The sequence below is a fragment of the Myxocyprinus asiaticus genome, chromosome 1 (genome assembly GCF_019703515.2).
Source record: "Myxocyprinus asiaticus isolate MX2 ecotype Aquarium Trade chromosome 1, UBuf_Myxa_2, whole genome shotgun sequence".
NCBI lineage: Eukaryota > Metazoa > Chordata > Actinopteri > Cypriniformes > Catostomidae > Myxocyprinus > Myxocyprinus asiaticus.
This window is the reverse complement of record NC_059344.1, coordinates 20,104,186-20,129,754: the sequence shown is the minus strand read 5'-3', so window position 1 is coordinate 20,129,754 and position 25,569 is coordinate 20,104,186. Positions and strand designations below refer to the sequence as shown.

The 25,569-nt window shown below is 38.6% G+C and overlaps 1 protein-coding gene across 1 annotated transcript in view; it reads right to left on the bottom strand.

The window, feature by feature from the left end:
- LOC127446704 (fibroblast growth factor 11-like) overlaps nucleotides 1-25,569 on the bottom strand; it is a 170,894-nt gene that overhangs the window by 65,820 nt on the left and 79,505 nt on the right. Inside the window, exon 2 of the mRNA XM_051707857.1 lies at nucleotides 24,202-24,312. Within this exon, the coding sequence (XP_051563817.1) occupies nucleotides 24,202-24,312 (111 nt within the window). The remainder of the gene's footprint in view (nucleotides 1-24,201; nucleotides 24,313-25,569) is intronic.

The following is a 25,569-nucleotide window of genomic DNA, read 5'->3' as shown; positions in this document are numbered from 1 at the left end:
TTGCTCACCCTTATGTTGTTCCAAACCCCTATGACTTTCTTTCTTATGTGGAACACAAAATTAGATGTTTTAATGAATTTCCCAGCTGGTCTTTTAATACAATGACAGTGGATAGTGACTCACTTTAAAGCTTTAAAAAAAGGACACAAAAGTTATACACAATATGCAACGAACATCACTATTTTTACTTAAAATGGCTTTAATTTAGGGTTGTTTGTCATCATAACCTAAAGTACTGTATGCATATAGAAGACTTGGAATGTAACAAACAACATGCAGACTACTAGTCACTATCCACTGCCATTGTATTGAAAAGAGAGAGCGATATTTATTAAAACATTTCGTTTTGTTTTCAGCATAAGAAAGAAAGTCATACGGGTTTGGGGGTGAATAAATTATGAATATGGTAGATGAATATGAATATGATTTTTTATTTTTGGGCGAACTATTCCTTTAATAATACTTTTGACTCAATTACTTTAACTTTTTGCACTATTTTCATTGTATGCAGCTTACTGAAATAAAGAGAGAGAGAGAGAGAGAGAGAGAGAGAGAGAGAGAGAGTTGAGAGAGAATGTTAAAACAGTCATTAAACATCAGTGCGGACTGTCTGAAATTTTACTGATTCTCAGTATTTCTGTCAACTTCAGCAGAAACCTTCAGGAATTGCAAACAAAAGGAAAAAGAGCTTTCTGATTCTTCGAGGCACATAAAAGAGAAACTGAGAAATCTCCTTACACCCTGCCTTTGTTCTACCATCAGTCTGCCAGCCATAACAAACAGGATTTCCAGTACGTCAAAAACTGGGACGTTTGCTCAAGTCATGTGAATTCTGTGTGACACTGATATGTGTGTGTGCCCATTCAGAAGTCTTTTGCGGAGAGGATGACAGCATGTCTATTTTGGTGTGGAGTTTTGACCGATGGGTTCTCTGGTAAGAAATGTCTTGAGTGACATGTTGACTTTAGCAGTATTGACAAATTGCCCGTGGCAACATGACTTCACAGGAGCAATGCAGATTTGAGAAGCCCCCCATGACAACCATGGGCATGACAATACAGACCTCAAGTGAACCCGAAACCTTATAGCCTTTATGAAAAGTAGATGCAAAAAATTAAAATCTGTGAAATTAAAGAAAGCATACATATAACTGTGTACTCACTGAAAGATCTAGCCTAGCCGCAAACAAACAAGGAAAAGGCCAGGCTCAATATGATTTACTGGCGTGACAATAATGCAACAGTAATGTAACAGCTGAAGCAGTTTAGACACCAGTCACTATAACAAACAGTGCAAAATAAATTATAGTAAAAACAAATTAATGTATCAATTAATGAAAACAAATGAAATGAAAAGAAAGAGCAATAATAATATAATTTATTTTTGTTCTCCATTTCTCTTTTATTTGCCTAATCAGTTCCAGCTTGGTTTTGCCAATGTGATTCACATAATATTATGTCTGAGATGACAACATTGACAGACAGCACAGAGAACAGACATACACAGACACTCCTTCGGTCTGCCAAACACTTTGTATGAACTTTCCTAAGCTTGTCTGAAACAAAAGAGGTTCCATGTCCACTTTTTCTCACAGAGCATCTTTCCTCTTTCAAAAGGTTCTTATTTTATGAATTTTACAGTGCTTTGCCTCTGATTATAAGCAAAAGATTCTCTCTTATTCTCTTTTCTTTTGTACTTTCTCTTTCTATCCCACCACAATTTCTTCCAGGAGAATTCACAAGTTTTTTTTTATGCAAAAGATGAAGGGAAAAAGTGTGTGACAACAAATAAGGAAGAACACAGCTGCCGTTAACTACAACCAGCTGAGAAGAAACATTTTGCTTTGTAAAGCGATTTCAACAGCACAAACACATATCAAACTGTGAAAAATTAAAGGTATAGTTCACCCTAAATTACTTCTCATGTCGTTCCAACTCATAAGCTATTTTTTTTCTGTGGTTTCCTTTAGAAAAAAAAAAGCCCTCTTTTCAATTGAGTTCGTTAGTGACCACTGCTGTCAAGCTCCAAAAGGGACAAATCAAAACAAAATCATAAAAAGTCCGTACAACTCGTGCTATTTTCAAAAGTAAATAATGACAGAAATATTTTTGGGTGAACTATTCTTCAAACCCAGCTTCAATTCTAGTGAAGACAGAACTGAATTCAGAGCTCAGAACTCGGTCTGTGTTTACCGAAATTCAAAGCACTGTCCCAAGTGGCCAAATATTTTTTAACGTATTGGCAAGTGTGAGCTTCAGTTTTTTGGGTGAAATGTCTACAGTGGGGCGCCAAAAGTGAGTTGTAAAGCAAGTTGTTTTTAGAAGAAAATTATATAATACAGTGAAGAGGAATGCATATTTTATTAACTCTACCCCCAAATCCTAAACCTAACTGTCAGTAGAGTAGAAATATCATCTTAGAGGGGAAATGGAACCTCCAAATCATGCTCTTGATCGATTACATGAACGCAGTTACTTCCTGGATTCAATGCGGGATGAGATCCTGGGTTTCAAGGCTGTCAGCTAGGCCACAGGAGAAGGAACACCCTACAACTGATACAAAAATGTGTGATGGGAGATGGTGCTTGTCAGCTACTAGGGAGAATGGGGTCAATGTTAGGGTACTGGATGGTGGGGGCATGGTTGAGCATGTGAATGGAGAGCAAGATCAGGAGATGAGAATGGTAAGGATCATCACCTGGCAATGGTTGTCTCTAACAGCTGTTTGTCATTGCAGTGAGAGTTGGAGATGGATTTAAGAGTGAGCCAGATGCCAGCGAGGGGAGAGAGAGCCCTGCACACACACCCGCTGAGCCTGTGTGGCATGAGTTTGTTGAAAAGCGAATTTTGTTTCAGTTATAAATAAACGTACCTTTTTGAGTTGAAGTTCACCATTCCCCTCTTCCTCCTTTCCACCCCAAGAACGTGATTTGTTACAGCAATATATCAAGTTCCCGTGTGATCATGTTGTTCAAAACACATTTGCTGATTTACAGTGTTGGGGTAACGCATTACAAGTAACACATGTTACGTAATCAGATACTTTTTCGAGTAACGGGTAAAGTAACGTAATATTTTTATTATTTTAGACCATAATATCGGAGTTACTTTTTAAATAAAGTAACGCATTGCTTTTGCACACCTCTACTTACCCTGTATTGCGAGAAACTTAAGGGAGGAGACGTAGTGCATGATTGGCATTGTAGTTCTATAAAGTGTGAGACCTGAGACTATTTAGCAGAGATGAGTTACTTCTGTTTAAATGAATGGGAGAAATTGGAACACCCAACCAAGAAGCTCTAGCACCCAACAGTTAATGGATATAGAAAGGAAGTCCCACCTTGCAGGTAAAAGAGCCAATCACCTTTTAGATACAGACATCGCCTATCAATCAACTCGCTAACGCGCATGTACATTAGCTATACAATCTGGGAAAATTACGTGTTTTAGCATAATATGAGGTCACCATTAGGCTGAGTGAAACGCAGTTGATTCATGTGTTAATACACACTGCATTAAAAAAAATCAGTAAATGCGTTTAGGCAGAGGGATTATAAGACTAGTCTTCCACTGGCCACACTATTATACACAGGGTGAAATACTCACTCAATTCACTGACTTATGCAGCCGAACTGCTCAGTGTTACAGCTCCCCGTAACTGGGAGAATGGGATGAGAAAAGCTGACTCTGGATCAATGGCTCCGAGCAACGTTCTACATCGATTGTGTATGCAGAGAAAATGTCTTAGTTTCTAAAAAGATTCTAAATTTTTGTTTTATAATAAACAAGTAGTTTATTCATGACACAAACCATTTTTATGACATTTTAGTAGCATTAAAACTATTTCATTCAAGTTGTATCAACATGCACCTTTGAAGTTGTATGCAATTAACCAGTGGCATCTATATGCACCGTGGATCAACTCAAAACAAGTGTGCACTGAGATGACTTTAGTAAAAAATATTATTTTATTATCAGACCCATTCCTTGAACATGTTAGGCTGGCATTCCCTACTGAATTTTACCCTGACTTCTGAAAAACATTGACTCTAACATTGTCGATGGGCACAGCACATGATGACATATATGATGCAGATTCAAGTGTTGGACTTTGCTGCTTTAGGTATGACAGTGGTTATTCTTCATTATTCATATTGGCTGCCATGTTGATGGAAAAACAAATCATGCATATTCATGTTATTGATACTTTATTATAAATATGATGTGAAGACCTACTTTTTAAATATCAGTTTGTTTACTATGTTGTTTTGACATGAGTGTTTTACAGTAGCTATGACCTGTAAAGTCTCTTGTTTGCAATGCATGGCATATTTGTATGGAATGCATAGCGAAGCAGAAGAGAAAGTGACTGTGAGAAAAAAGTAATGCAAAAATAATGCAAAGGTAATGTAACACTTTACATAAAAATTTACTTTTTGAATAAGTTACTTTTTTAAGGAGTAATGCAATATTGTAACGAGTTACTTTTAAAAGTAACGTTACCCAACACTGCTGATTTTTTTTTTTCCTGTGGTAAACAAAAGGAAATATATTGAAAAATTTACATGCTCTTCTTTTGCATTCAACAAGAGTTCATAGTGACCACAGCTGTCAAGCTCCAAAAAGGACCCAAAAACTCCAAAAAGTAGTCCATACGAATCATGTGCTTTCATGTGCAAGTAAATTCCAAGTGAGCAAATAATGAAAGAATTTTTATTTTTGGGTGAACTATTCCTTTAAAATCAGCATTAAATCACAACATGATCACATTGGAACTCGAAATGTTGCAACCGGATGTACCCTGACATCGACCCCATTCAGCAGATTGATGGAAAAATGCCGTCTCCCATCAAACATCTTTGCATCAATTCAAATGCTATTGCCTTTTCCTTTTTTGTGCTACTGATAGCGTGTTGCCAATGTCCCTTTCAAGGCAAGTCAGTTCACTCGGCGGCCATCTTTGGATTGCACCCTGGCAGGCTGGGCAGCTATTTTCAATGTAAAAAAGCAGCAGAAAAGTAGAGCTCCTATTTACTTGAATCAGGATAGACCAAAATCACCCAAACTGTTGGTCAAGATTGTGATCAAAGAACACACTTAAAGTCAGCAGTAAAATCTGACAACAATAGTATCATAAATTGTGCTTCTTTAGGTCGGATCATGCTAAAAAACGCTATTTTACAGGCTGGTTCAGCTAATGTGCATGCACATTCTTGAGTTGACTGACAGGTGATGTCTGTATCTAAAAAGGGATTGACTCTTTTACCTGAAAGGCGGGACTTTTTTTTTCTACATTCATTGGGTGTTCCGATCTCTCCCATTCATTTTAATACCAGTGATCTGTCTCGGGCTAAATAGTCTCTGGTGTTGCACAAGCAGCCTCAGAGAGGCAGGCTCTGTTCCCGTGGAAACCAGAAAGTAGTCACGTGCACATAATCCATGATGAGTGTGATTCGTAGGTTGCATTTTTCCCTCTTTGTGCCTGATGAAGACCTAACGTGTCAAAACGTTGCTTGTTTGTAATAAAGTTTGGAGCTTTAATTTCAGTGTGTGGACATCTACCTCTTTTTTTGTCAGTCCTTTACATTTTTTGTCCTGCATCTGAGCCCAACTTGGGTTTGGATGTGCACACATACTTGACAGTTGTTTCTACATTTTTCCATCTAAAATGACATTTTTGCTCCACTGACGGTTAGGTTTAGGGTCGGAGGATAGGACATAAAGTTAATGAAATTTGCATTCCTGTTGACAGTATTGCATCATTTACAACTAAATAAACACCTTGCGTTTGGTGCCACTCTGTGGACATTTCACCTAGGAACTGCAGCTCACACTTGCCTATAAGTTCAACAGTATTTCCTGCTTCAGTCACTGGGGGCAATAGTACGAATTTCAGTAAGCACAGACCGAATTTAGCTGAGGAACTTTGCTGAATTTACACTGAGTTCAGTCTGCAAATTTTGTGATAACATAGGAGGTAACGTCTTTCCAAATGTTTTAACTCTGGGTTAGAGTGAGTTCACTAGAGTGAGTGATCATCTGATGAAAATTAAACACCTTGAGCCATTAGATGACTCTGGTATTCACCATGTTGAAATCAGTTACCGCTATCAGTATCTGCACACGCATTTCACATAAGTTAAGCGTACACCTCAGTGTGTATAGCAACCCCAAGTCTCACTATCTGAAAAAGACTCTCTATCTGTCTTTGTTTATTGCCTTGGCGATTCTTAGAGATGCAAAGAAACCTAAGGTCCGCCTCTGTCAAAGTCCATCTGTGCTTGGCATTATGGGATATGAGTGGGGACCCAAGGGTACATGGCAGGTCAGAGTATGAAATTCAGCTCACCTGTCATTCATCCCCCCCTCTCTCTTTTGATCTGTCTCTATTTTGAAGAATCTTGCTTTTCTTTTTTCAATATGCCTCAGCACATTGTGTGAGTACACCGTCAACAGCTCTGACATCACAGTGTCTGTTAAAGACCTTCAGAGTTTCTCTCTTTTCCTGTTTTCTTATTCTTTTCTCTCTCACCCACCTCCTCCCTTTCTCGCGATGATGAAGGAATGTTGTTAAATGTTAGTATGGCATTGTTTATTTATTTATTTTTCCTCCCCTTTTCTCCCCAATTTGGAATGACCAATTCCCAATGCGCTCTAAGTCTTCGTGGTGGAGTAATGACTCGCCTCAATCCGGGTGGTGGAGGACGAATCTCAGATGCCTTTGCGTCTGAGACTTAATCCACACATCTTATCACATGGCTTGTTGAGCATGTTTCCGTGGAGACCTAGCGCGTGTGGAGGCTTCACGCTATTCTCCGCAGCATCTACGCACAACTCACCATGCGCCCCACCGAAAGCGAGAACCACATTATAGCGACCATGAGGAGGTTAACACAACGTGACTCTACCCACCCTAGCAGCCGGACCAATTGGTTGCTTAGGAAGCCTAACTGGAGTCACTCAGTATGCCCTGGATTCGAACTTGCGACTCCAAGTGTGGTAGTCAGCGTCTTTACTTGTTGAGATACCCAGGCCCCCTAGTATGACATTATTTAAACTTTGTGAGATTTTAGTGTTCTAAAGAGGCAATGTTGAGGAAATTATGGTATATCTGCTATATGTATCATCTCTAGTTGGCCATATTGGCCAGATGCTTCTAAATAAAATGTCTGGCATCACATGGCAAAATGAAACTACCTTCATTGTTGCATTACCTCAGACTAGAGGTCTCTCTTTCCCCTTTGTGTAACATTTTCTTTTTGTTATGATCTTTTCTCTGTCTACAGACTGGCCCAAACACCATCGTTCTCTTTTTCTCAATGCTGTCCTGTTCTGTGTGGTTAATCTTTTTCTGTGTGCCAAAAATTAGCTGCTAGAATCTTGCTCTTTGAGAATCTCTCACTCTCTCTCTTCAGTCTCTTCTTTTCTCTCTCTCTGACCGTTTACACTATGGAGTTTTTTGGATTTGGTTGTCACTCCTGTCTGAGTACTTTATCTCGCTCTGTACACACAGAGTCAGTTTATAATACAGAAGTGAAAACCGCATTCCACAACCAAATTCACTCTGAGAATCCTCAAAATAAAATTCAGAGAGAACAAACATTTTAAAAAGGGCAGTATAACAAGCATAATACACAACACAGTGCCTTTGTTAATGGCAGTTTACTAGGAATTGCCTGTATCCGTTAACATTCCTTTTGTCAAAAATAACTATGACCAAACAGGGTAAACTGTTGGTATGCGTATTTGTTTACAGCAGTACAGCAGATGCCAAAACATTGCTATAAGTATCACTGTGTCAAACACTGCAGATTTTGCAATGACTAGTCCGTGCACACAGAACAATAATTTAAGGGATTCACTCTATTTTATTCTAACAGCACTCTGTTAAAATTCTGATGACACTCCCAAAACTTTGCAGTATGTACTCTGTGAACACTTTGAAAGTCCACATCATTGCTGTCAGTCTGAATTCAAATCTAGAATCAAATCAGAAATGAAATGCAATTCCACCAGACTCCACCTCTCTCTCTCTTATATATTCAAATGGAACTTGAGCAGGGGTAAAATGCATGGTCAGATTAAGATGCTTGTGGGTTAAAGGTTGGGAGTGCACACACGCACACATGCACACACACACGCATGCACGCACACACACACACAACAAACACACACACACACACGCACGCACACACACACACACACACACACACACACACATGTTGGTGCAGCTATCATTATGAGGACTCTCCATAGACATAATGATTTTTATACTGTGCAAACTATAGATTCTATCCCCTAAACCTAACCCTACCCCTAAACCTAACCCTCACAGGAAACGTTCTGCATTTTTACATTTTCAATAAAACATTGTTTAGTATGTTTTTTAAGCGACTTAAATTATGGGGACACTAGAAATGTCCTCATAAACCACATTTATAGCATAATACCCTTGTAATTACCAGTTTGTAACCTTAAAAAAAAGTCCTCGTAAACCACCTAAACCCGCCCAAACACACACACACACACACACACACACACACACACACACACACACACACACACACACTAGATGTTGGTGCAGCTATCATTATGAGGACTCTCCATAGACATAATGATTTTTATACTGTACGAACTATAGATTCTATCCCCTAACCCTACCCCTAAACTTAACCCTCACAAAAAACTTTCTGCATTTTTAAATTTTCTTTTTTTATATACTTTATTATATCTTTCCATTCAAATAATTTAATACATTATACAAATAAACATTCTTTTAAAGACATAATATTTTTTTCCCAATAATTGTTAAATTTTTCTTCTGCTTTCTTTTCTTTTCATTTATTTTTTTTTCTTTTGTGATAATACCCACCACCAACACATAAAACCCCCCCACTTAAATAGAAACAATAAACCAATAAGTACATAATTAGATGCTTTTACATATAGAAAAAAAAATATATATATATTACATTATTATTAATAAAACATATTTTACTTATATTCACATTTATATATCAGGCACTTATAACCACACATAGTACCTTAAAATAATTCAAATAATATTATTTAAACATCAATAATAATAATAATAATAATAATAATAATAATAAATGAGTAAATAATTAAATAAATAGATAAATAAATAAATTAAAGAAGAGGGAGTGTTTTATGAAAAAAGTAATTAATCTAATGTATATTCCTTTGTTTTATATTATATTTTTTGGTTTTAGAGGTGCCCATATCTTTTCAAAAAGTAAACATTTGCTCTTAATTTCATATGTTATCATCTCCATAGAATGTACTTTGGAAACTAGATATAACCAATCATTTAAAACTGGGGATTCTTGCTGTCTCCAAAATTTTGTTATTGCTTTTAAAGCTGTAATTCTCAGTATTCTAAATAAATATAACTCATCTTTATTGAGTAGCATAGGTCTTATACCCAAGACTATATGTTGTATCTTTATTATATTTGGTTTCTTAAAAATTTATTTTATTATCTGAATTACTTCTATTCAAAATCTTTTTATTATTTTACAAGTATAAAAAATATGTGTATAGTGAGCTTTAAGTTCACCACAGCTTCTCCAGCAACCTAAAGATGAATGATTATACTTAGAGGATATCTCTGGTGTTATGAAATATCTCATATTAACTTTCCAAGCGTATTCTTGCCAAAATGGAGATTGCGTGGTTTTTTAAATTTCTTTTAAACTTTGTTTCCAATCTCCTTCTGTTATTTTATTTTCCAACTCAACTTCCCATTTTATTTTAATACTATGTAAACATATTGTTATTAATATCTTGAAATATTTTATTTATTCGTCCTATCAAATTATCTACTTTGTTAATTTTACTAATTTAATCATAAAGCACAACAGAGGGTGAATATCGTCTAAATATTTTACTTTAATTTCATCTTTTAAATAACTTCTTATTTGAAGATATTTGTAAAATAGTTTCCTAGACAGTACATATTTTTTCCCTATGTCCTCAAATGTCTCCATCTTATTGTCTCCATAAATGTGATAAAATCTTATAAGCCCTTTGCTAGCCCAAACCTTAAATACATCATCTAAGGCATTTGGTTTAAAATCTGGATCTCTTGCTATTTCTCTTAAACAGACCATCTCATGATCCCTAATTTTCATCACTTTACAAATTCTTCTCCAACATTTAAAAGTTTCACCTATGCAATAATAACTAGTATTCATATTCTTCTTTCTCCCACAGAATATTAATGTATTAATTGCATCAAGTGACCCTGTTTCCATATGTTTCCACTTCTATGTATTATCCGCTTGCATCCAATTCAAAATTGGCTTAACCTGGGCTGCATAATAATAATTCTCCAAATTAGGCAATACTAGACCCCATTCCTTTACTGTTTTGTAAGACCCTAAGTTTTACTCTTGGTTTTCCTTCATCCCAGATACATTTTCTAAAAATACAATGCCACTTTTTAAAACTACTAAGCTGTATATAAACTGGAAGGTTTTGAAACAGAAATAAGAATCTTGGAAGTATACTCATTTTAATTGTACTTATTTTTTCAAACAAAGATAATGGTAGTATTTTCCACCTTTTAAATCGTGTCTTATTGTAGTTTCTAGAATATCATAATTACACTTAGATAAATTTTCTACATTGTTTGGAATTATCACTCCCAAGTACCTTATTTCAATTTGGTTCCATTTAATACCATATTTCTTTTTAAAATCCTTTTGTAATTTGCCCCCTATTTCCACAACTTCTGTCTTATTAAAATTTAGTTTATAACCTGACAAATCTCCATATAAATCTATCTCTTCTAACACTGAGGGTAATGATGTTTCTACATCTGTTAAAAACAATATTACATCATCTGCATACAATGCAAGTTTATGTTCCTCATCCTCAATTTTAAGGAATTAATTTGTATACTCTGTGCTAAGGGCTCTATGCATAAAGCAAATATCTGAGATGACAAGGGATCCACTTGTCTTGTCCCCCTCATTAATGCAAACTTCTCTGAAAGAACTACACTGGCCCTAACTCTTGCATTTGGTTGGTTGTATATTTGTTTGACTAATTTAATAAACCGTTGATTAAAACCATATGCTTCACAGGTTTCAAAAATAAAGGGCCATTGAACCCTGTCAAAAGCTTTTTCAGCATCTAATGTCATTATTAACATTTGTTTCTTAGTTTTAGTTGCATAATCAATAAGATTTAGTGTTCGTCGTACATTATCATACAATACCCGGTTTTTCACAAAACCAGTTTGATCTAAGTTAATTATTGTTCGTATTATATCAGCAAGTCTGGTAGCAATTATTGATGTGAATAGTTTTGATCTACATTTAACAAAGATATAGGTCTATAAGATGAACATTGTGTGGGGTCTTTCCCATCTTTTGGTATTACGGTTACAATGGATGAGTTCCATGTCTGTGGCCACTCATCCTTTTCTAAAATCCAGTTAAAAAACTCACTCAATATTAGGGAAAACAATTTATTAAATTCTTTGTAAAAATTCATTTGTAAATCCATCACTACCTGGGCATTTTTCTGTTTTACTTTTTTTAATAACTGATAAAATCTCTTCTTCTGTTATTGGAGAGGTTAAAACTTTATTTCCCTATTTGTCACTCACTTAACGGTGTGTTGATGTAGTGACACTAGGGTAAGCAGACCACTCCATCCCCCAGTGGAGGGCTGGGAGGAGAATCTTTTGTTGCCTTTTCTTTTGATTTTGCCGCATGCCCGAGGGGCTGCGGTACCCACATTTTCAGAAAAGAGCAGTTTCCTCATTCCCTGGGTCATACACCCGGTGTTTACGTCCATCGTTATCATGATCGCTGGACACCGCACATTTACGGCAGGCACGGCGCTGCGGAGATGGTCCCCCGCCTCTGCACGCCCAGCTGCGGCACAAACACAACCACGCCCAGGTGGTTGTGATGGATTACGAGGACGATTCCCCTCCCCCCCTGTTGCTGACCGGTCCTATGGTGGGTACCCAGTGTGAGGTAAGTGCTTTGATGTCCCCAGACTCAGCACGGCCACGAGCTCAGGGTTCGAGTCCCCTCAATGTGGCGCCTCCGGGTCCACCCTGCCACGAGGCCCCACCCGCCGGAACATCCGACACGATTGTCCCCTTGGTCCCCCTCGCTTGGAGGTGTGGCTTGCGCTCCCCAACCCATCATGATGGCTGACCAGGACCGTCCGACTTGGCTATGTGATTCAGTTCGCCAGGCGCCCGCCCGGGTTCAGCAGCATCCGTTTTACCTCAGTGATGGGCGAGAATGCCCTGCGTGCGGAGATCACGACCCTTCTGCAGAAGGATGCGATAGAGCCTGTCCCTCCAGCTGAGATGAAGCCTGTCCCTCCAGCCACTTCAACGTGCCCAAGAAAGGTGGTGGGTTGCGGCCAATCTTGGACCTGCGAGTTCTGAACCGGGCCTTGCACAGACTCCCGTTCAAGATGCTGATGCAGAAATGCATTTTAGCGAGCGTGTGGCATCAAGATTGGTTTGCGGCGATAGACCTGAAGGACGCGTACTTCCACATCTCGGTTTTACCTCAGCACAAGCCCTTTCTGTGGTTTGCCTTTGAGGGCTGGGTATACCAGTGCAAGGTCCTCCCCTTCGGTCTGTCCCTGTCGCCGCGCATCTTCACGAAAGTCACAGAGGCAGCCCTTGCCCCGCTAAGGGAAGTGGGCATCCAAATCCTCAACTATCTCAATGACTGGCTGATTCTAGCTCACTCTCGAGACTTGATGTGTGTGCACAGGGACCTGGTGCTCAGGCACCTCAGCCAGTTGGGGCTTCGGGTCAACCGGGAAAAGAGCAAGCTCTCCCCGGTACAGAGCATCTCTTTTCTCGGGTTGGAGTTAGACTCAGTCTCTATGATGGCGTGCCTCACAAGCGAACGCACACAGTCAGTGCTGAACTGCCTGAAGTCGTTCAGGTGGAGAATGGCGGTCCTACTGAAGCAATTTCAGAGGCTCCTGGGGCAAATGGCGTCCTCGGCGGCAGTCACGCCGCTCGGGTTGATGCATATGAGACAGTGGAATCCTCCCACTGCCCGCTCTGGTACGCCCTGACCGAGGCTCCCCTCAGCACAGATGCGCTGGCACACAGCTGGCCCAGGGGGCAGCGCAGGTATGCGTTCCCCCCAGTGAGCCTACTTGCACAGACTCTGTGCAAGGTAAGGAATAGATAAAATAGCAATAGTAGAAATTGAGAAGATTTTAATGTATACTAGACAGAAATACTATGATAATATTGCAAAATCTCTAAAAATGTTAGCATTTAAATAAAAAAAACAAAAAGAAAAATCTGTAATAATGAGTATAAGGGATAAAGATTTAGTAGAAAGGAAGGGAAAGTTAGAAATAGTTTTGTGTTTTAGAGATTATTACCAATCTCTTTTTAAACCAGATTCAGAAATTTTGGATACAACTAAAATTAAAAACTACTTGAATTTTTTTAACCTTCCTTACAGTTACAAGTCAACAAAAGTCCTGGTTACTTTCATAACCTCCATTCCTTGATGGAGGGAATGAGACATTGTGTCGATGTAGTGACACTAGGGGTCACCCTTGGGAGCCCCAAACACCTCTGATCATTGAGAAAAGGCCAATGGGAATTGGCGAGTGGAATTTGCATGCCACTCCCCAGGACATACGGGTATAAAAGGAGCTGGCTCGCAACCACTCATACAGGTTTTGTGCTGAGGAGCCGAGACAGGGTCCTGGCAATTTCAGCAGTGTTGTGTCTGCGTCAGGTGGGTGTCCTTTCCCAAGGGGAAGACACCGCGGAGATCACACCCTGACCGAAGGGGAGGCAATTGTATGGAAATACGTCACATGGTCTTACCGAGTCTTGTCGGCAGTGTCGCATGTGGAGAATTCCCCATGGTAGGTCCTACCTAGAGGGGATGGAGCTCTACAAACATGGCGACCGGTGGCAGAGGGGGACTCTGCCCAAAGAAGACACAGGTTTACCAACGGGGAAACAGTCTCGTGGAAGATACATCACGCGGGGTTACATACAGGCATCCAGCGCATTTGGAGCACCAACCCCAGTACAGGGCCTATTAGCACACGTACTGGGCCAGCATCAAATTTCTCTGCAAACTCGCCTGCCACAGGGCTAAGGAGTAAGGACATCAAGGGTCCACGACCTCGTGAACACGGCTGGGGGGTAAAAAGCACACGTCTCCCCCTCCAGGAGGCGCCATTGATCAGGGCCCAGGAGGCCATCACACTCCTGGTAGAGTGTGCTCGTAGCCCCAAGGGGGGCGGCACGCCCTGGGCATGATATGCCAAAGCGATGGCGTCAATGACGCAGTGGGCAACCCTCTGTTTGGAGACAGTGCTTCCTTTCCGCTGTCCTCCAAAGCAGACAAAGAGCTGCTCAGAGCGTCTAAAGCTCTGCTTGCGATCCAAATAGATGCGCAAAGCACGCACTGGACACAGCAATGACAAGGCTGGGTCTGCCTCCTCCTGGGGCAGTGCTTGCAGGTTCACCACCTGATCCTTGAGCACATAGCCCGGTCGGGGTCTCAGGACCACGTGAGAATATTCTGGACCGAACTTCAGGCACGTGTTGCTGACAGAGAACGCCTACAGGTCCCCTACCCTCTTGATGGGTGTGAGCGCAGTCAGGAGGGCAGTCTTCAAAGAGACCGTCTTTAACTCAACTGACTCAAAGGGCTCAAACGGGGCTCCCCGCAGGCCCCGCAGGACCACAGAGAGATCCCATGAGGGAATGATGCACGGTCTGGGAGGATTCAGCCTCCTCGTGCCTCTAAGGAACCTGATGATCAAGTCGTGCTTCCCGAGAGATCTACCGTCAACTGCATCGTGGTGCGCCGCAATAGCAGCCACATACACCTTCAAGGTGGAGGGGGACAGCCACCCCACCAGCCTCTCCTGCAGGAAGGAAAGCACCGATCTGACTATGCATCTCTGGGGGTCTTCGTGTCGGGAAGAACACCACTTAGCGAACAGGCGCCACTTCAAGGCATACAGGCGCCTCGTAGAGGGAGCCCAAGCCTGAGTGATCGTGTCTATCACCGTGGGTGGTAGGCCACTTAGTTCTTCCGCGTCCCGTCCAAGGGCCAGACATGGAGATTCCAGAGGTCTGGTCGCGGGTGCCAGATAGTGCCCCATCCCTGAGAGAGGAGATCCCTCCTCAGGGGACTGTCGCAAGGAGTGTGAGGTCCGAGAACCAAGTCTGGGTGGGCCAGTAGGGTGCTACTAGGATGACCTGCTCCTCTTCGTCCCTGACCTCCTTTAGCTCTTCATAAACCTTTTTAAAAATGTACATTTTCCCCTGGTGGGTTGTATACATTAATTAGAGTTATTAATTGTCCTTCTAATTCTCCTCTCACTAGTACATATCTTCCCTCCTTATCTATTTTACTAAATTCACTTTTATAGTTCAAATGTTTCTTAACCAATATTGCTACTCCTCTTTTTGCTGATGTAAATGATGATGCGAATACTTGAGCAGCAACTAACTTTTCTAATTTTATATGTTTATCTTTATTTAAATGTGTTTCTTGTAAAAAAATAATTTCCCCTTTATCTCTCTTAAGTTTCTGAAGTACGTTCTTTCTTTTTATTGGGTTATTTAAACCATTTGTGTTTAAAGTTATTATTCTAAGTCTCCTCGTTTTTACATTTTCAATAAAACATTGTTTAGTATGTTTTTTAAGTGATTTGAATTATGGGGACACTAGAAATGTCCTCATAAACAACATTTATTGCATTATACCCTTGTAATTACCAGTTTGTATCCTAAAAAAAGTCCTCGTAAACCACTTAAACCTGCACCACCCCCCCCCCCCCACCTCCCCACACACACACTCCTATACATACAGTACAATATACACAGTATATACTCAGTTACATATGTCTGCTCTCCCATTCTATTCATTAAGTCATAACATAAGCAACTCCTGGTTCAAGTGAAGATGAAAATTAAAGGAGCGCCAGTCTGCCAGGCTCCAAGGGGGCACACTCGTTGATGGAACACGTATCACAGCCACACCAGCTGTTCTTTTGCTTGCCTGAGAACTGCCTGCATAAGCACTGTACCATCTGGGGACCTGGTACTAATCTGTGTAAAACTAAAAAAGTTTGCATGAATAAATTAATGAAAAACTGTTATTCTATATCTTAAAGTGTACGAACTGAAGGTCCCTAACCATTTGGATACCAAATACCTCAAGAGAGGAAGGATAATTTAATCACAGAGATTAGTAACCTTGTTCATGTTATTCTTTGCTATTAACCTTTTGGCCCAAAAAGGGGCTGAGGTGCAAAAATGTTTAAGACTGTGCTTATAATTGAAGGATATTTTTGCTAAACATTACAGTTACAGTTCATTTAAGCAAACTGAGTCTTGTGGAGGCTTCCAGGTCAGGGCTGGTTCTGCGGTCAGTATAAAAATCACAGAGGTGCATATTGGTCAAGCTGAGTAGAACAGGGGATGGGAGGGGTCAGGGGACATCACACAGCTTAAAAAGAACAAGCATGTGCATAAATTTAGCCAGCCACCTGCAGCCCAAGCCACTGTCCTTAAACCTGAGCAGTCAATGGTGCCTTAGAATCATTAATATTAGTCATGTCAGATACTCGTAAAAATGCTCTACCAAAAAACGATACCGTCTGATGTATGAATGTGTAAAACATTGTGTAAACATTCAGCTCACAAATTAAAATTGCAATATGTCCTAGTGTGATTATTAAACTGCAATCTGCATGTGCTGCGCGCTTCAAAGTGAATGTGTGAAGCTGGCTGCTCATACACTGAAAACACCACATCAGGAGTATCACGTGCGCTCGTGTAGTAGATGACAGACTACATATTTATTTAATTAAATCACTGCCTTTTTGCAGTTTAATAAATCACAATGGGTCAGGTAGTTACCTGCTTATCTGGAGCTGTGAAGCTGCCGTCAAAAAAAAAAAAAAAAAGTACAGTACAAATTAAAAGTGCTTCACTCGGTTTTCCACCAAAATAAAAGCTCCATTTAAACGGAAATAACATACAACAAAAATATGTCACTACTTTATATTTATGTAATATTCACTGTAATAATAATAATAATAATAATAATAATAATAAATAAATAATAAAGGTATTATAAGCAAAATCTCACATCCGTAATGCTCTGATGTGCAGCACTTTATTTGACAAAAATAACTCGCAAAACGATGTTGTATTTGTAGTGTTTTGAGGATCTGTATAAAAGTACTTCATATGATAAAAATAATACAATGTTATGTTATGTTGAAAATGAATTGTTTTACTTTCGTTTGATTAAAGTTTTAATAATTTATTTAGACAACCTTTTGATTATAAAATTGAATTAAACTGTTGAATACAGAAATCAGAAAAAAATAAAAGTTAAAACAGATTTCACATGGCCCTACATGTTAACATGCTTCTGTTAATGTAAAATAACCTACCCCTTACATTTGTAAAAAAAAAAAATTTTAAATCCTTATTGATAGACAGCCTTTACATATTGAACACTATCAAGTTTTTTTCTGTATAATGTTAGGTTTTTGACCATTTTTGACAATGTGATAGCTAAAAATGACTTCTTTTATAATGTCTTTTTTTGTTAAAGTTGCTAAAACCAATCATGTCAGCAGGTCATCTCTCTTGGGGTCATCTCTCTCACTTTTTTTCAGTAAAATCTTTTTGTGATTTTTGATAAATTTGTGACAGCTAATAATTACTTTTTTATGATGTCTTTAATGTAAAGGTTGCTGAAACCTAATAAGCATGGTATTGTCAAATCATCAGTCTCACAGTATTGTATCTGAAAACTTCCACATTTCAAGAAAACAAAACAAAAAAAGTTATCAGTATCGGCAAGTACCGAAAAGGAAGTAACTCGTATCGTACTCCGCTTAAAAAAAAAAAAATGGTATTGGGACATCCATAACCCTTGTAGGACCTCCTGTGTCAGTTTGACCCATTTTAGATTTGAACACCAATTTACATCAACTGAACTTCAACTTTTCAGCCTGAAACTTCATGACATCCTCCACAGAGGTGATTTGAACCTGATGATGTACAAAGTTATAATTTTATGGTTTTTAAACTCAAGTTATAAGAAAAGTCCCTTTGTAGTCCCTCCTGGTCAATTTGACCCACTTAATTGACAGACTTGCAGGAAAGATGTAAAACGGTAGTACAGTTCCACATGTTATTTAAAAGTACACTCATACTCATAATTGCACTTACACACCCTATCCCTACACATATGCACTCACAGCCCTCCTCCCCCACACATGCTCTCTCTCTCTCTCTCTCTCTCTCTCTCTCTCTCTCTCTCTCTCTCTCTCTCTCTCTTCACACACACACACATGTTTGTTTCACTATATAAGTGAGGACATCTCACAGACTTCCAATGATTTTATAGCAGGCTAAAGATATTTTCTTTAAACCTAACCCTCACAGAAACCTGTGCACATCAGTGGATTTAAACATAAACATGATTTGGCTTATTTATGGGCCTTTTTTTTTTTTTTTTTACTAGTGAGGACCACTTAAAATGTCCAACAAGTCTCTATATTAGATAATATTATATTGATAACCGGCATTCACAAATATAGTGAAACCTGTACTCTCTCTCACACACACACAAACGCTTACACAAACACATTTATGAATACATTTACACACGCACAAATATACACATTGATGCACATATGTGCACGCACACACACACACACACACACACACACACACACACACACACACACACACACAAATGCATTCATACATTCTGCTGCTGTGCTCCATTGATTACCTACCTCTTTCACTCCGCCCCCCCAGCACAACCACTAAAACAAACACACACACACACACACACATACACACACACACACACACACACACACACACACATTGAACAACTTTTTCACACACACGTTTTGTTCCAAATGATATAAATCACTTGTTATGGCTGGAAATTCAAAGCTGTTTAATAACATTCACACAGTGGCAGTATATTAGGGTGCTTGCACAGAAGCCTGTCCTCATTTCACTCAGCACCTTCACAAGCTACAAAATTATCCAAATGAACCAAAACTTCACCACCCAAGATGTTCTGGAAATTCTGCTGGAGAATGACAGTGATGAAGAAAGTAAAATAGAAAAGAATGCATCATACACAGAGGACATCTTTAAAATTGCTACAGATGCTGTTCCATGCATTAAAGACATCACCTCTGCATTTGAACTGTTCATTCAACAGTTCCATGAAAAATCACAATAACAATAATAATAAATTATACTGTAAATGTTAAACATGGAAGGTAAACATGTGTTGAAGTCACACTAAATGACTTATATCAAATTAAATTATATAAGATGAGACATTTTTTTAAGAAAAAAAAAGTAGAAGAAATGCAAATTAAAGTTTCTTTGAGAGAAAAATATAACTCATTGTTTTTATTTTCATAAAAATATTCGAAATACTATACAAAAAATTACTGAAATATGCACTAGGAAATTAGTAACAAGTAGGTTAATGATTTATGATCAGTTGTTGGGGGAACATTGGTAAATTTGGATATTGAGTTGTAATTTATAATGTCGGGTCAATTTGACCCGGTGAGATCTACGTTGGAACTTGAATGTCAGGACCAAGGAAGGGCTAATTAATATGAATGCTCAAACAAACAGAGCAATATTTCATTGTGCCACTGGGGGTTAACCTACAAATTGCTTACAGCTGCATTCTACAGCCAAATTAACTCCTGAAAAATTCAGGTAGTGACAACCGCATTTTCATAAATTCCACACAGTCTGTACAGAACCGAACTGAACAACTAGTTGTTAATGACATGATCAACAGTACGTATGAGATGTACCCATATTCTCCTGGTGTAAAACAGAAGTATGTGTCTTCATTCATTCTTATATTCCAGTCTGTCTCTCTCCACTTTAGTTTCTCTCATCAGCCTTGCAGTTTCGGGGTAAGCTGTACATTACAGTCCAGAGAAAGTGTGCGCACTGTTTAATAACAGCCACTTAGATGCGCATAAACAAAACACAGTGGTTCTGTCAATGACAGCTAACTAAGTATAGCCTAATGATAATACATCTCTGGTGGATAAACTCTTTGCTCAAAAACAGTGAACACGAAACGGGTTAAGCTGGTGGCATTTATGTTTCTTGTTCTCAGGTGTGAGACACTGAAGCCATGCTATGGTGATCATTTGTCAATCAACACAATTGCGGGAGTCAGTCCTGTATTCTGTACACAAATGAAATGAAAATTTAGGGGATTCACTCCCGCATTTAAGTGCAGTTGTCACTCCTGAGACTTTGTAGTGTGTGCGTGGCCATTAAGCTGGGATAGGAGAAAGAAACATCGAAAAAATTACACATCACCTAACCCCAACCCTTATTTTATTAGACATTAGACTTTATAATATTAGAAATCTGCTATTTCAACAAATGAGTTTTCTATATTATAGAATATTTGTTTATTTGAGTAATTGTTCATTTAACTTCCCATTATCTCTGCATTGACTTGTAAGAGTATTCCATGCATTTTAACTCCATGTGTAATATTACACATAACGTTGCATGTTTTTTGGATGATGTAGAAGAAAGGGTTTGTTTAAGACAGATCTTTAACCATGACAGTTTATTTTTTGGAAACTTGCTAAGATGTAAAAATAGTTCATAGCTCACACCTGGAACTGAATCAGCATCCCTCTGTGTTACCAGCCCACCACAGCTATGCTATCACCACCCCTGAATTTGTCTCTCTACACCAAATTAACACAAACTTTCTCGTACACACATAGACATGGTCTACGCCAACAGAGTATTTTTACATGCAGTCATTTTCATCAGTGCAAAATAAAATCAATCCAATTGAAGAGATGTTTATACAGTACTGTATGTACCCTAAACTTTGCAATCCAATAAAAATGTTTGCTTACATATGTAATACATGTATTCCAAACAAAACTTCTGTGCATGCAAAGAGCATCAGTTGTCATGTTGAAGAAGCAGAGAAAAACATAGAAAACCACTGTGAGCAGTGAGCATGACATCAAAGTTGGTAACTGGCATAGTTGCTTTGTTGACATCTAAAAATATACCAGAAAAGCTTTCTTTTTATGTTACTCCCTGTACTCGGCAAACAAAGTTAATTATAAGCAGCATCCCAACATCCAGTCTGGCTTAACCTTTAATAATGCATGTTGCCATTGCTTTGTATAAATTAGGTTCCTTCAGTGAGTATTTGTATAATTTCCAATCAATTTGGAATTCATCAAAGCCCTGTCCATTGCACTGCACATGTGTATTTTTTAATCTGATTGAGAAAGTAGTCGGGTTCAAAGGTTTACATTACTAAAATTGTATTTAGCAGATTATTTAAGATCCACACCATCCCTTTCAATCGAATAGAAATTTCATTCAGATCGGGCTAAATCAGATCTATTGTAGGGTTTACATGAAGCCTTTTCATTCCGATTCAACTATCAATTGGATTATGAATGGATTATTAAATTGCATGTAAATGTAGCCACTGAGAGTCCCAAGTCATATGTAATGGTGGTCAAAGCTGTTTTGTTTTTTGTTTTTTTGTTTTTTTGTCTTACTTCACCATTTCCAAAGGGTATGTCACAAGAAGTATAGATGCATAAAGCCATAAACTTGCTGTGTAACTTAGCTAAGTATCCATTTGCTAAAGTATACAAAAATCTAAACTTCAAGAAATGTAAGCACAGCGTAGTTCAAGCGGGAAGGCTAGCAGCTGTACAGCCATTGCTTTATAAGTCTGCTCACAATCTATCACATTGCTGTTTCAGTGTGCTAACACGGCAACCTCCACCACCCCACCACCACCAGTTGTGTCCCATCCTGCATGGGGGTAGGCTCCTCACCCCTGCCTCCTATCTCCGGCAGGATATGACGGTTCCGAGTACAACTTCTTCGGACTGCCAGACGGGGCTTACGCCAAAGAGAGACATTACATTTCTGTTTTATATTCATCAAATAAATGTCATCTTAAATTTCACTCAAGTCTGCGAGTCTTCCTGATAGAACTAGAGTTCACCATTGTGCACATCGGGATTGATCAGAGCGTACAACTGGGGCAATGTTTGGTAAACTGTTTGGTCATTCAATGCTGGAATGGCAGACCATTATAACATGTTCCAAATATGAATCAGACCATGTTAATTATTTATTCTCTTTCTTTGCTGATTTGGCCTTTTTTGGGACTAATTAGCATATGCTGCAGTGTGGTCCATAAAGAGCATTCTCACCGAGACCCTCTCACTGCTAATGAGAGGGCGCACCTCTAACATCTGACCTCAGTCAAAGAAAGATCGACAGAGAAAGACAGACAGAGAAAGAGAAAGGGAGAGCTATGTGGAGCAGAGATCTGTCAGCTTCTCAATGTTTCCTTAACAGATTTCTGTTCTTTCTTGACACTGTTACACAATGAATGACAGCAAATGTGAACACTCCCAACCACCCGCCAACCCAGCCACACATTTTATGTAAATGGAGAAATACCATAGACATGTTGTTTTTATATAAAGTGAATTATAATTATATATAATATATAACCTATAAGCTAGCAACGAGAATGCACTGTTTCAAGCAAGTCAACATGAGAAAAAGGCTATTTTTAATGGAAAAGAAATACGCAAAGGTAACGTAGAACAAACACTTCAATATTCGCAATACTTGTGTCTGTCTTACCTCAGTTTCAGTAAACTTGTTTACATTCTGCTGATCTGTTGGCCACTGAAGTTAGTTAGAGCTACTGTCTGAAATACTTATACTTGCTCGGGCTTTCAAGAAGTAGGGGAAATTCTCAACCCTAAATAAACACTACATATGAGGGAAATTTGTGCTGTAAGGCTGTACAGGCAGATTTCAGATATAAAATCATGATTAAATGGCTAATATTAACTCTTTATATTTATTATGAAGTTAGAAGATGTCCTATTAATCTAATTGGCACAATGGAATGGAATGTTTGGGCATAGCAATATGGTGGCACAGTGGCATCGATGAAATTACATCATCAGCAATCCAGTTCTATATTATAGATCAATGAATTTAACTCACTTTTGGGGACAATTTTAACAGGATCAGTCAAAAAACTTTTATCAACTGACATAACAGTTTTATCTTGGGAAGGTTCTTGAGATGTCTGCAGTAAAATGTTGAAAAAAAAAATGAATAAATTGGGGGGATTTGAATGTTTTGTTTTGTTTATTACTTCTCAGATAATGTTCATCCATTTTTGCCATGCTAAGAAATGTGTCTCATGAGGGGAAGATGTAATTTATGAGAAGAATGCTGAGTATTGCAGAAGAGCACATACTGTACATAAGGACTGAAATTATGAACTTAACACTTTGGAAACTGTTGTGGATACCAACTTATTGAGTGAATCTCATCATTTACTTACCCCTTACATCCCAGATGTGTATGACTTTCTTCTGCAGAACACAAACAAAGATAAATGTTAAGTCCATTCAGTGCACGTTAATGGTAGCCAGAACTTTAAAGCTCCAAAAAGCACATAATGACAGCATAAAGGTAATCCTTACAACTCCAGTGGTTAAATCTATGTCTTCAGAAGCGATCCAGTTGATTTTGGGTGAGAACGGACCAAAATATAACTATTTTTCACTGTACATCTTGCCATTGCAGTGATCTACACACGATCATGATTTCAAACTTTATTACACTTCCTTGTGCTTTACGCATGCGCAGAGCAATAGATGGCGTTATAGGAAGTGTAATCGAGCTTGAAATCATGATCGTGCCTAGAGCTGCTAGTGTCAATATTTATTTTAAAAAAGGAGTTATAATATGGTTTGTTCTCACCAAAAACCCGAATGGATTGCTTCAGAAGACTTGGACTAAAATCACTGGAGTCATATGGATTACTTTTATGCTGCCTTTATGTGCTTTTTGGGACTTCAAAGTTTTGGTCACCATTCACTTACAGTACATTGTATGGACCTAAATAGCTGATATATTCTTATAAAAATCTTAGAAGAAAGAAAGTTATTTACATCTGAGAAGGCATGAGTATGAGTAAATGATGAGAGGTTTTTCATTTTAATTAACTTTACCTTTAATACATGTATATCCTCAAAGACACACAAAACTCCACAAACACACAAATGCACTTACAAAAGGAGCTGCTTTCGTCCTTTGTGCCGTCAAGGGTGCCGTCGGGTAACATCTGCAGGTAGAAGCCATGTCGACAGTACAGACGTGTGATGATACCTTTCAACTGAGGCTCTGAGAGAGAAAAAGAGAGTGCATCTCATTACTTATGCAGTCTCTATGTATACTGAGAAGTTAACGTGTATGTACTGTACATGTCTAAATGCATCATGAAGTATGTACAGTATATGCCAGTGTACAGCAGCATACATATGTACAAGATGTAACACCAGGGCAGTTGAATAAAAAAAGACTGAAACTCAAACACTCACTTACCAATACAAACCAGCCAAAACATATTTAATGACACAGCTTAACTTAAAAGACTTGCACAATGTCAGCCATAACAAACAAAAATACAATCATCCTGTGTTTGCAAAGCACATTAGGGAGATGAGAAGTCGTTTCTGTCTGTACTGGAAAATGGACAGTGATGTTGTAATGACGGGAACAAAATATCCAGAGCTCTCTATCTTATATGCTTTCCTTTTTTGTGTGTGTGGGCAGGTTTAAGTGGTTAACGAGGACCTTTTTTTAGGTTACAAACTGGTAATTACAAGGGTATTATGCTATAAATTTGGTTTATGAGGACATTTCTAGTGTCCCCAAAATTCAAATTGCTTAAAAAACATACTAAATGTTTTTTTTTTGAAAATGTAAAAATGCTGAAAGTTTTTTGTGAGGGTTAGGTTTAGGAGTAGGGTTAAGGGATAGAATCTATCGTTCGTACAGTATAAAAATCATTATGTCTATGGAAAGTCCTCATAATGATAGCTGCACCAACATGTGTGTGTGTGTGTGTGTGTGTGTGTGTGTGTGTGTGTGTGTGTGTGTGTGTGTGAGAGTGTGTGTGGTCTAATGCTTTCAGACAAACTTCAACTAAAAAATAACCCACAGGTTTTGTGAGGTGGATCTTAAGTGCAAACACAGGAAGCACATGAAATATTAAGGAAACCCATAAAAAGCACAGTTGACAAGTAAAGTGTGTATTGTTCTGGTAGCTGTGTCAGCATTTAGAGAAAGCCTAAAGAATCTTTGTGAAGGTTAACGGCAGAAAAAATAGTGAATGAGAGTGAGAAAAAAGGGCTACTTTCCTAGACCTACAAACTGTATACAGTATATATGAACCTCTTATATGTTTTCTTCATGCCATTATCTTTTGTGCTCTTTTATCACACAGTCATGCTTTTTGTGAGTGTCCCTTTTCTCTCTACATCCCTTTATGTAAAACACTGCAGAAATATCTCTCTCTCTCTCTCTCTCTCTCTCTCTCTCTCTCTGCCTGAATTTGCTGTCATCCATTGATCAGTTCTGAAGGTGAGGCCCTGAGGG